This window comes from Echinococcus granulosus (assembly GCF_000524195.1).
Source record: "Echinococcus granulosus chromosome Unknown EG_S00063, whole genome shotgun sequence".
NCBI lineage: Eukaryota > Metazoa > Platyhelminthes > Cestoda > Cyclophyllidea > Taeniidae > Echinococcus > Echinococcus granulosus.
In genome coordinates, this window is record NW_020170443.1 from 392,555 (window position 1) to 404,456 (window position 11,902).

General features: G+C 43.6%; 2 protein-coding genes across 2 annotated transcripts in view; one reads left to right on the plus strand and one right to left on the minus strand. All coding sequences in view use genetic code 11, as the record gives it.

The window, feature by feature from the left end:
* The window catches only part of EGR_06795 (hypothetical protein), a gene marked incomplete at both ends in the record, with an annotated part of 10,431 nt that extends 7,121 nt beyond the window's left edge, over positions 1 to 3,310 (plus strand). The window contains 3 exons of the mRNA XM_024496044.1: positions 1,030 to 1,200; positions 2,384 to 2,614; positions 3,174 to 3,310. Of these exons, the coding sequence (XP_024349584.1) occupies positions 1,030 to 1,200; positions 2,384 to 2,614; positions 3,174 to 3,310 (539 nt within the window). The remainder of the gene's footprint in view (positions 1 to 1,029; positions 1,201 to 2,383; positions 2,615 to 3,173) is intronic.
* A 2,079-nt stretch (positions 3,311 to 5,389) lies between these two features.
* Positions 5,390 to 11,165, minus strand: EGR_06796 (Syntaxin-binding protein; the record flags this gene model as incomplete). The annotated part of the gene is made up of 12 exons (XM_024496045.1): positions 5,390 to 5,474; positions 6,269 to 6,738; positions 6,894 to 7,010; positions 7,441 to 7,704; positions 7,977 to 8,183; positions 8,267 to 8,378; positions 10,173 to 10,388; positions 10,457 to 10,715; positions 10,755 to 10,830; positions 10,862 to 10,935; positions 10,970 to 11,101; positions 11,138 to 11,165. The coding sequence occupies 12 exons, from the start codon at positions 11,163 to 11,165 to the stop codon at positions 5,390 to 5,392; spliced, it is 2,040 nt and encodes a 679-aa protein (XP_024349585.1).
* Between the last annotated feature and the right edge of the window lie 737 nt (positions 11,166 to 11,902).

Sequence of the window (11,902 nt, forward strand, 5' to 3'; positions counted from 1 at the left end):
TCCTCCTCCTCCTCCATCAACGGTTGGGTGGCTGTTAGTTCTATCATCGACAGTGGAATGATGGTGGGTAGACACGACTACGTTGAAGGTGGGTATCCCACCTAGGAGGGTGACAACTGCCTCCTATCCGCTTGCTCATCTATATTTGAGCGTCGACTCACAAACAGATAGTCAGCTAGGTAATACTCAAACTCCTCCTTCACAAACTTAAGGTTGCCTTGTTTATTATCCATTTTCCTCACATTTTCATTTTGTTCACTTAATCAAAATGCGGTTGGCAGTGCTTGCCAGTTAAACTAAGGGAGAGTTGAAGAATGAGGTAAGAGCTGAAAGATGTAAAGCTAGAAGAGATACTCTGCAAGGTTGTAGGGGTCATGGAACAGGACGCAGCGAATGTCCAAAGAATGGGATCGAATGTCCTGTTGGCAGTGGCATTTGTGGATACGGTATAATAAGTAAGTGGGCTGGGAGTGTCGATTGCCGTAAGGAAGGAAGGAAGGCTTAACAATGGAAGGGTGTCCTTAAGCCAGTGCCAGCTGTAATTGCTCCGATATCGGTGCTGGTGGTGGAAGCAGCGGTGGTAGGTCGAGAAGATATCCACTTCAACCCGCAAAGTCATGTAGAGTTTGATCACTGAAGGTGACTTTGGTGAAGGGTAAATAATGACCGATTAGGAGAGTTAGTATTAAATTCACTTGTATCTGCGCAGATTACTGGAAGGCGGTATTTTTGAATGTGGGTGTGATGGGTGTGAGTGCGAATAGTTAAGGGCAGATCCGCGCCTAAAATAGTGAAAGTAAAAGCAGGAATGGGCGCGTGTTCATGTTGTTAGTGAGGATGTGTGCGGAGAACAGAAGCTCCAGGAAAGGCGTTAATCCTGGAGGAGCGGTGAGCGAGGTCGAAAGGGAAGTACGGAACTGATGTTTTGTCACTCAGTTAGCAGGGTTGCACTTGGAGATTCAAAGAGGATGAACTCTAAGTTTTAAAGTCATCCTTACCGCTTGCATGTTTTTTACATAATTAAACAAGATAACGCATTTGCATTTATGAATCAAGAAAACTTCCTCTTTTATCTCCTCTCATGCTTGAACCGTATTTTTACTTTTTTACTTATAATTAAAAGAGGAGAAATAAATCGGGAATTGGACAATCTAGCAGATTTGGGAGAGCTGAGTAAGCAAATATGTCTACTACAATTACGTAAACTATCATATTCGTCAATGGAGTGGTCGTAATGGCGTTAAGAATTGCCTTGGAGCCAATGATCGTGGCTATGGCAAAGGGCCGAAAAGCTTTAGTCAACGAAGATTACAGGAAGCCTCGGGAGCGATCGTCTCTTAGCTTGGTCGCCCCATCCATCACCGAAATCACGATCAGGGTACATAACAACTTGGCTTTACATCATTCTTTCCTATTTCTCTTACTTAACTATCGAATCAATGCCTGTTACCCTTCTCTTTTTCATTTCTTCTCCATTGTCTAAATGAAGTTTCTTGCTAGCGGTCTTACTTTTTAGATCTGTAGTGGTGGCGAATTGCCGATGGTACTCTTTTGAATGTGCTTTGTGGATGCCTAAGGCAGCTGGGGAGGCAGACCACTTAATTTAAATATCTTTTGACAATAGTATCTGACTCGTTTTCATTGTCAAAGTACCCGTTTTCTGGGTGGGATGTTCTGCAATACTGTAGTACATAAATGAGGATGCTCCGATTAATCATTGCATTAATAGATAGATTTTAGGTGTTAATAAATTATTAATAATTTTATCATCCTAGCTCTAATTCTTAAAAAGGCCAAAGGTTAAACTCTGATGGGTTTTTAATCCAAAGAGAGTGATTTGCTCTATAGGTGCTAAAGTAATCCAAGGAAGCACCTTTAACTTAATTTTTATACGATTTAGTGAGTTCTATACGTGTCTGTGTTCATCTCATTCTTCATCTCCTATTCCTACACTCTTGGCTACCCTTCCCCTGGTGACTTTTATGTGACCTCTTGATGCTGATGTAAGATTTTAAATAAGTTTTGTCAGTCTACCAATTATTGCATATATCTTCTTGCATTGTGCCTCACATACCACAACTCAATAGATGCAAGGTGGAAGCGCCAATTGAGCTCGGGACTAATAAACCTGTGGATGAATGGCCGGCGATTCAATTGGCTACAGTGGTCCCGCAAACAGAGTTAAATTTAAAAAAATCCGATTCTGCATGACTTCTTTCCTCCTCACTTGCGTAACGCCCAGGACTGCATGCAAGCAACTATCTTAAGGATTCTGTAGCACTACTACCACCGTCAAAAGGATGTCAAATTTCCCGATCAGATTAATGTACAGATTCGAAATCGATTGCAAATTAGATGCAGAAAATGTGATTCCATACTCTAGGCAGAAAGTTAGAAGATGGACCAAAAAATATCATTCTTTTTGATGAAATGAGACTAGGTAGAGTGGTTCGACATAATGCAAGAATGACCTACAATTCTGCAATTTTAATACATTACCAAATTTCAAAATATGTATCGTCGGAATCCATGGAACCTCTACTGATTTCTGACAATTTCAACAATGCTAAAGGTTCTCAAACCATCTCAACCTCAAATTCTCCATCGGAAAATGGTTGGCTACTCATGAGACTAACTGCTTGCATTTAATGTGAAAGAAGTAAAGTGACGCCCAGGCAATATTTGAATACAAACTTCTACCATCGCCAATATTGACATGCGCTCCCAAAGCAAATAGAACGCACTCTCCGAATTCCTTCGTAGCTAAGAAAGTCCCGCTTAGGCCTCCAGCTTTAAAGGCGAATACAACCCCTGCCTTTGTCCAAATACAGTACAGTGAGGTGGATATTATTTGTTGGTAAGGTCATCCAAAAGTCTTGTGTTTTGCATAATTAAACAAATAAACAAGTTCCACTGTTAAACCTGGATTTCTCCGTTTACACGCACGGATGTACTATAAATAGAGTATTTTAATTTTAGTGAATGATGAGCATATGTCAAGGGACAGCATAGTTTCGGACCAAAGAAAATATTAAAGTTTGGCACCTCAAGCTTGGGACTTCATGCAAAAAATAGATAGCAGGGAGTTAGTCAAAACCCGTCCTCTGCTTTGCAATTAATGTAACTTTTGCTCGAGAAGGATTTATAATCCAAATTAATAGCATATTTTCTAGATTGTATACCGGATCAATTTCAGTCGACAGCAATTAGTTCACGTCCAAATAAATTTCTGCAGATTAACACTTTATACATAAAACAAATCTTAACAGTACATTGTCTTCTATTTTTGTGGATTCCAATTGAAAATTAGCTCATAGTACAGTTTTTTGTAAGAAAAAATGTAGCGTGCAGATACCTCCCTGCAGACGAAAGATGATATAATACCTGGGCAGAATATATATCGGGGCTTGGGCTACTGGCCTAGCCCAGAGGGTAGCCCACCTGGCAAAGGCACATTCACCAAGACATGAAACAGCACCTTACCAAAACCGAGAGTTAAACTACCAACGTATTACGTAGCCCTTCTCCTCGACACTCCTCTACCTTAATCTTTAGCGCCGGCCATCACAACGTAGTCGGTGCTGTGGGACAAGCACACAACAACCCAACCGCATCAGTCATCGAATTTATAAGCAACCGAGGAGATACTTAGCTGCAACATCACTGATCCCTTTTGGCATTTTAGCTGGATCGAAAGTTTCCTACGGTTGGGAAACTGGATTCGGGGACAGGGAATCGTAGGCGTAGAATCACTGGCTAAAAAGTAGATTTACATAAGGGAGGACGAAATTTAATACAGTTCTGTGGGGAAGGTGCTATGAAGGAGGAGCACCTAAGTGGTCTCTTTCCTAAAGCCCAGAGTTAGACATTCAGCGTACTACAACACAATTACATGCAATATGTTGGTTGCTTGTTTAACTCTCGTTTTCAGTAGAGGAGTCGCTTAGCTGCTCCGTCATCGTACCCTCGCCTGACGATTAGCCTCTCGGCCATCCCAGTGGCCCCAGGCCCTGCTGATGTCGAATACAAATTTGCATGTTCTGCTGGAGTAGTACATCTTTCGGCTTCTAGAGAGAAGTTCTGGGACGCTACTCATAGCGCACTTTCATGTCGATGTGTGGCAGTTCCTAGAGAAGCAATGCGTTACGGATTCCGTTTAGTTCACTGTTCTTACACCACTACTGTAAATAAATCTATCGTAAGTGGCTTAAACTCACACATTTCGCTTGCCGTTCAGTTACCAGCTACTGTTTAAAATGTACCGAAAGTAATTCCTTCGTGGAGTGGATTTGCCGAAGCTGCTGCCAATTTGACACTCAAAATTTTCAGGAGGATACATTGAGACACAGTAGTGAGAAAGCCGGTTTATTACAAACAGACAGGAGGGCAGACGGACCAGCACCGGAGGCTTATGTTCAAGCTTGAATTTTATCAGCTTTTAACCCAAAAATTACGCAAATATAGTGGTTAAATGAAGAAGTGTACGCTTCAAATTTGATTAAGGAATTACTCTCTTTGTTTTCCGTACGGTAGAGACAAAGGAAGTTGGACGTGTTCGGCACGGCTAATCGCTGTAATCTGCTCTTCACGCTATCGAATTCAACCAAGACTGCCGTGGCTTTAAAACTTCGTAAGAAGTCAAACTAACAAATTTAATTGTGTATTTTATGGCCTGCTGCTGCCATCAATGTGGCAGTCAAAGCTCTTCTGGAGGTGTATTAGGAGGACGATTCGCTACTAATACACGGAAGGGCTGAGAAACTGCCAACCACCTACTGGAAAAAAAACTACTAACTCGCTAAAATAATGCCCCATGGTCTCGTCTTCCAGTCCATTCTCAGGTGATAGCTCAACCGGTACACTTGAGGGAACCAAAAGGTTTGGGCGATTGTTGAGATTAGGATGCTATCTCAGCAAAAAAAAAACAGCAAAAAAATATTTTGTGGCGCTTAGCCTATCGAAAAATATGACGCTCTTAACTTTTGACCGAGTAAACTGAAGTCATGTGTGGTCGACTAAACCAGCACATGACCTTCCTGAGGGCACGCGATATTCCCCACCCTCCTCCACTTTACTCTCCCCCAAATTCACCTCCTTATGGAAAACCTACACTTTTAGCTGGATTTAGGGACTTTGATTCGAAATGTGTTGCAACTGTCTACCGAAATTAGCCTTGCATCCCAAGGCTGTGTCCTGGACTTTTCAATTGCCTAGGCAGCATCCGATGTGGAGTTAGACAAGGCACCCAACTAGATCCTATTAATTATAAATAGGAAAGTTATAGAGACTATCAAAAATAGCTTAATAAAGGATACCTTTCATAGTGACTCAATGCCTGAACAACCAATGAGAAGGTGGCCAAAGTATTTTTGTCCCGGGAACGGGAATTTTAGAGCCCGCCCGCACGCCTATTGGTTGGCGCGCCCTGAGCGGGGATCAATAGACGCATCCCTCCGTCCCCAGAAGCGGACGCCCTGACGACGGACAGGCGAGGAAGGGATGGTGCATTATCATCCGTGTGTTGTGGTAATAAATGACATTTTTGTCTTTAACAAACAGACTTTTATAAGAGTCGACTGGCCTCGCTCCCACAAATCAAACGGTCGCCCCTTGGCGTGGGTCTAAAACCCCAACCTTGAAACTTGCTCAAAACATGATGAAAATAAACCCCATGAGTACTTAAATCGAGGTTGATTTTGTCCTAGAAGTGATTGTCCATTTAATCCTCGACATTCCCTTTCCTACAAAAGGCTATAAACGGCATAGATTACGAATTTTACCACGGATATCCACCACACTGAAAAAAGGGAATCCCTCTTGTTCCCTTTCCCGAAACTGCATGCATCCGTGGTCATAATTTACCTTATTCCACCTGAATCCATGGCTGAACTAGAAGTGGGCTCCTTCTCTTGACAAAAAACAACTCCAAGGCATGAAATCCCCCTTCGCGGATGAGTACATTCATTCATGAAAGTTAGTAATAATAAAGCATAGGAAACAACTTTATTAAATGAATGCGAGATGAGGTTTAATCGCATAGGGATTGTATAACAGAGTAAGGGATAAAGAGTTAAATTGATAAATAATTTGTAAGAAAAGAGTAGAATACAACAAAAAGCATGCACATACGCGCAGGAACTGAAAAAGATAATCACAACATTTGCGTCGCATCATATTTCCATAATAACTTCGACGGTAACGGTAAATGGATATTGTACGCCAGGCAATTCCTAGCTCCTCGCTCCCCTTTTGCCCACCTCCACCTCACACATTTGCCGGTCCGCCGCCATGTTGACCCTGACCACCAGCACCCTGACCCCCTGCGGTAGCCCCAGTTGAGCCCGGGGGATGGGAGAGTCGCTCAAGGTCACTGATGAAGGTCTCAGGAGTGAGGAGGTGAGTACCACCTACGAGGATATCCCACTGTCTTCCTCCGCCACTGCCGCCCCCTCCACCACCACCGGTGCCGGCACCAGTAACGGAGGTGTAGGCCGCCATGACCTCGTAAGCGCAACGCATTTCGGAATAGGATATGCCACCGAGAATAAAGAAGATGAGTCGCGGTCCCGAGCGTGTCTGGGCGCCCTTCTCACGGTGCCATTGGCCATATCGCGCCGACATTGAGCCGCCGCCACCGCCGCGACTCAAACCGCCACCTCCACCGAGACCGGAGGATTTCACTGGACCGCCACCGAAGAAGGGGAATTGACGCACGTCAAGGCGATCCTCACAAGCGTCCTAAAGGAAAAGAAGCCAGAATTCTTGGGAGAGAAATGACACAATTAAACATGTCGAAAAGAAGCAGAAAAGATGAATGAATTAAACAGATGAATTAATCGGAGATGAATAGAAGAACAACACGTACGTAAGTGGATTTATGGATCTCTACATACCTCAATGAGGTCTTTCAGATACGGTGTCCATCGAGACATTTGGTACTTCGGCTCATCTGCGCGGGTTCGACGATTGGCTGGAAGGTAGGGCTGAGGAGCCTTTCGACGTCCAATTGTCTACAAAAGTGCAAAATGGGTTTAGGTTACACAAAACAAGCGTGATCAACTTCGACTTGTGTACAAAGTCGCTGCAATGTTGTGATTAGCCTAAACGCACACAGTGAACACAAGCTGAACGGTCGGAGAAGTCAAAACAGTCGATTTAAAAAAGAGAGAAGGGTAGAATCGCCTTAAAATGCTGATTTGTTACAAGGATAACGGCTTATACAGCGGGGTTTTTGTTTTACATTCTTCATTACATCTCGGAGGATAAAAAAAAACATCGCAAATCCTGGAAGGCATTTTACGAGAAAGATACAATTCCTCGCTCAGCCACCTGGGATGTGGATTAGCAACATTTTCACGCCTCGGATGACGCTGAAAAATGAAACTAATACAAAACTCGTGTTTTGTGAGGAGGGGCGCATAAAAACAGTTTGCTACGCACCGGACCACTGCCGGCGTCAAGGAGAACAGGGACTCCGAGAGCAGCGAGGTTGCGCACAACTGCAGCCTGGGGCTCGGGGATTTGGGCATGTTGGATGAGCTTGGCCAGATTCTCCTCGCTAATACCGCCGCGTTGAATGACGTAGAGGAGGATGAGACGCAATTTGTCGTACGTTGAGACGTTGGGGTCAATCAGTAGGGGCACGGTGTTGCGCATGTGGTCTTTGATGCGCTCACCCTCGGCGTCTGTGCCCAGGGCCAAATCCTACAAGACGAGACAGTGGACATGGATTAGAAGCCGACATCCCCTTTTTCTGTGCATAAAAATTCAGCGCTACATTCGCTGCACCTTCACCTCTTCCGACCTTAGGCCTCACACTTCAACAAAGATTCCCTGAGTATGGGCCGATAAAAAAAGAATCTTTTGCTAGAGGAATGGGTAACTCCCTCGTTGCTACGACATCCACTATACCTTCATGACCTGACCTGGGAGCATGATTGATAAAATATAGAAAAGGGGCAGATACAAGGGCCTACCTGTTCGACTTTGCAAAGTTTGTTGGTGTACGTCTGGTAGTTGTGCATGCAGTCCTCCGCAAGATGGAAGTGTGTGGAGTACATGGAGAGCTCTTTCTGGTACTGAGGCATTTTCTTCAGCATCTGCGAGAGATCTCGCATTGTTGTCTTTTCACCGCTACTCGCCATTCGCTTCTCCTCGGCAAACTTCTTCAAATTATTCGTCACCTAGAAAGGAAAGGGGCGCCAGAAATAATCTTTAAAAAAGTTTTACAAGTTATTGACATCCTGGAGGAAGAGAGGGAGCCTACCTGTTGGGAGACCACAGCGATGTGCTGGTGGCGCAGCTCCCGCCAAAGATCGTCAGATTCGTCTAGAATAATCTCCTTTTCTCGCTCCTCGGGTCCTGATGTGTTGATGTAGCTGGCAGGAAAAGTGCATGGATGCGCTTGTAGAGGATCACAGTAACAAAGTCGCTCCGTTCCACCTCATGGCAAATGTTCAAAAACTATCACGACATGACCTACTGTCTCTCTGGGGTCTTTTGTACACAAAAAGAAAGGAAAAAAATGTGAAAAACCCAAACCACCACGGAAAGAGCTGAGTCTTGTCGATAAAGAAAGAGCAAGAGAGCGACCACGCTCGAGTCTACGAAATAGCGAAGACCTCGCTGCAATACCAAATCATTATATGAGTCGCGGCCTTGTGACTTCGGTACAATTAAAGATCATTGCGATGATGGGTGTACAAATCTACTGACTGACAGTACAGAGGTCACGTATTAGTGCAGGGACATTCAAACTCGCGTTTGACAATCCATCAATTAGGTTGTGGTTCTGTTATTTCTAAAAAATATCGAGGCCATGAAGGGATTTGAGGCCATCCCATTCAGTGACAAAGTGGCAATGGCCACAATTGTGGTCCGCAATTAGCTCAAGATTCAGCCGATCCGTGGGTTAAACGACACTGAGGAGCACCTTAAAACACCATATGTAACACATGAACCATGGAATTTCACACCAAATGTCGGTGGTGCGTTTTTTCTAGCCTAGAGTCTAGCCTTTAACACCTAGCCGGTATATCCGTGTCCCTAATTAAAAAAAATAGTGACCGGACTTACGAAGCATGTTTTAACGCCGAGGAAGTGAAAGCAGAAAATACTAGTCGGGACGTAAAGAGAAAGTGGAGGATAATGAAACAACTAGCTTGCATAAATTAGCGCGTAGGTCACAATCTATCGGTAAGTGGTGCAAGTTCGTTGGATTCTATTCCACAATTCAAGTTTCTTCTTGTGGCCTAGCCAAAGTACTTAAACACTGGCCTTTATGTCAGCGAATAGGCAAAAAAAGTTGTCCAGTGCGTCGCTCCAAGCGATTAGTGTGAAGTGAATCATGTTCGCATTTTAACAAGGACCAGTAATTAAAAGTGGAGTTATTAAATGTCGGGAGAGTCGGCTGGTATACGTGACCATGGACACCTAGGCAATTTAAATACTCAAAACTTTGAAAAGGCATAAATTGAATTAAGAATGCGCGTTAGAGGTATGTACGTCCAAATTAACAAAGCCAGACTCATTTAAACAGAGTGATGCCCCATAAATCAGTAAGGCAATACACGAATACAAGGGAGTGGAATTTCGATTAGTTTGCTTAAAAACACTGCCCACGATGAATAGAAAGGCGCCCAAAGATGAAAGTGTTAGTGAGAGGAGAGCTTGAACAGTTTCTGTAGCTTTTAAATGCCATCTACTACTACGCACTTCTGCTTACGAGATTTCAAGTTTAATAAGGTCAATGATTATGGCTGTAACCTGGCGCCCAGAGTACCCTTCATATATCAAAGCAGACGATTTTACGAGGGAGAACTGTATCCTCACGGTGCATACTTAGCACAACTGAGGCACCTGCGTGGTTTTAACGTACTTACTCATGTGAAATCCAATATTGTAAGCTCCATATTTACAAAGTACACATAAATGTTTCGCAGATTCTTTGGCGTAAAATGACAGTGGATAGGAGGGTAAACTCGAACACTCAAAGAGGATGATTACCACAGCCCATTCTTCTTCACTGTTCCCAAGGCAAACGCCAAAGTACCAGAATGTCGTGTAAGTTATCTGCATACAAGCTCATGGCTAGCATTAAAGATGGCATAAGTGCAGTTCAAAGTTGAATTACAAAACGTACATACTAAAAGCACATTTTTATGCACACTAACCGATAGACGTCGTTTTCAATAGCCAGCAGATCATAGGCCATGGCCTGGAATGTGAGCTCGTGGAGAATTGGCGAAATTGGATCAAATCCTCGATCCAAAATGACCAACTGACTGCGATCCTTATAAGGGCCCTCTCCCATCTGTGGATCGTCGGCCTTGTAAGCGTCCAACTTCTGCTGCACCAGCTGGGCGAATTCGCAGTTTTTGTCATGTTGGCTAGGATTTCGACAAAACAGCGTTGGTTGGTGATATACAAACAACCAAACAGCTTAAAAAGTGGATACCTTCTGTAACGAATAGGCGGATATTCGCCAATAGTGGCGCAAAGGGTGGCAATCTGCTCTGCGATATGTTCTAAGTGGTGCATTTGGCCTGGATGTGGAGGGTAGCTCTGGTGGAAATAGAACTGCGTACTATCAGGGGAGTCAAGAGAAAAAACCCGACACTCTACGGGTAAAAATGCTATATTGATCTCCTTCAGTGTCTTAATAAAAGGGGCGCAATTTGACTGGCAAAGACGATTGAAAAGTTCATCTGGACAAGCTAAATTAAATAAGAGGAGAAAAAAGTGGACACACCCACCTTCAGTTAAAAATACGTGAGCCGCTTTATACTGATAACGCGGACCTTGAAAATCATTCATAAGTGCTTGAATTGACTGCAAAATACATTATTAGTTGATGCATTACTCGTTCTGTGGGAGTTATCAAATAAATTGCTTCCAACGGAAGGACCTCACGCCGTTTACTGGCATCCTCAACAACTAAATCACAATAAATGGTTAAAGATGAACAAACGTGTTATTCCCTCATTCATTATTTCATGCATTTTGCAGCATGAAGACACAATTCGAGTCGAGAGTTTGTCCAAAACAAGGACTTTCCACTCCTTTGGCTTCTTCAGAGGAAGTATTACCTCATTCATAATTTCTGAAGCAAAATCCATAAAGCAATCAAAAAGCATACTTTTCGCTACACATTGCTTTAGCGACATCTTCAAGAGTGAGTAGCCGGAATGAGAGCTTGAAAAGTCCCAACATTTTCGAGCGAAGTAAAATAAGAAGTGAAGGTCACAACAGAAGATGACAAAAATAGCGAGACATTGGAAATCGGCCACTAATTAATGAAAAATTATCTATGGCATTAAAACACTGTCAAAACCTCTTTTTGGAAAACTGACGCCTACAAAGTAGTTTTATGCTTAGGAATAGATGCATCATGATAGACAAGGCAATAATGTAGCGTTCCTAGACTCTCTAAAGACGAAGAAGACAAAATACTTAGACAAAAGTTGTCTGAGCTATTAGTAAGGTCCAAAAGGCCAGCCCAACCAGCAAGGTACAAGAAGGCTAATTCAAAGTACAAAAAGTGGCGCCTCACCTATGGCGAGGGATCAACCACTATCGTACTTTGTACTTTGTACTCTTGTACTTTGCATCAGCCCCCTTGTGCCCCACTGGGTAGGCTGGCCTTTTGGGCCATGTCAATTGCCCAGACACATTCGCCGTGCTGAATAGATATATTCTGTCCGAGTATTGTTTTTTCTTTTATCTTTGGGGAGTGCCGGGACGCTACTGTAGCGTCCCGAGACTCCCTGAAGACGAAAGAAGACACAATACTCGGGCAGAATATGTATTCAGTGCATAGAAGGTGTCTGGGCTATTGGCATGGCCCGAAAGGCCAGCCCACCCAGCGAGGTACAAGGGGGCTAATTCAAAGTCCAAAAGTGGC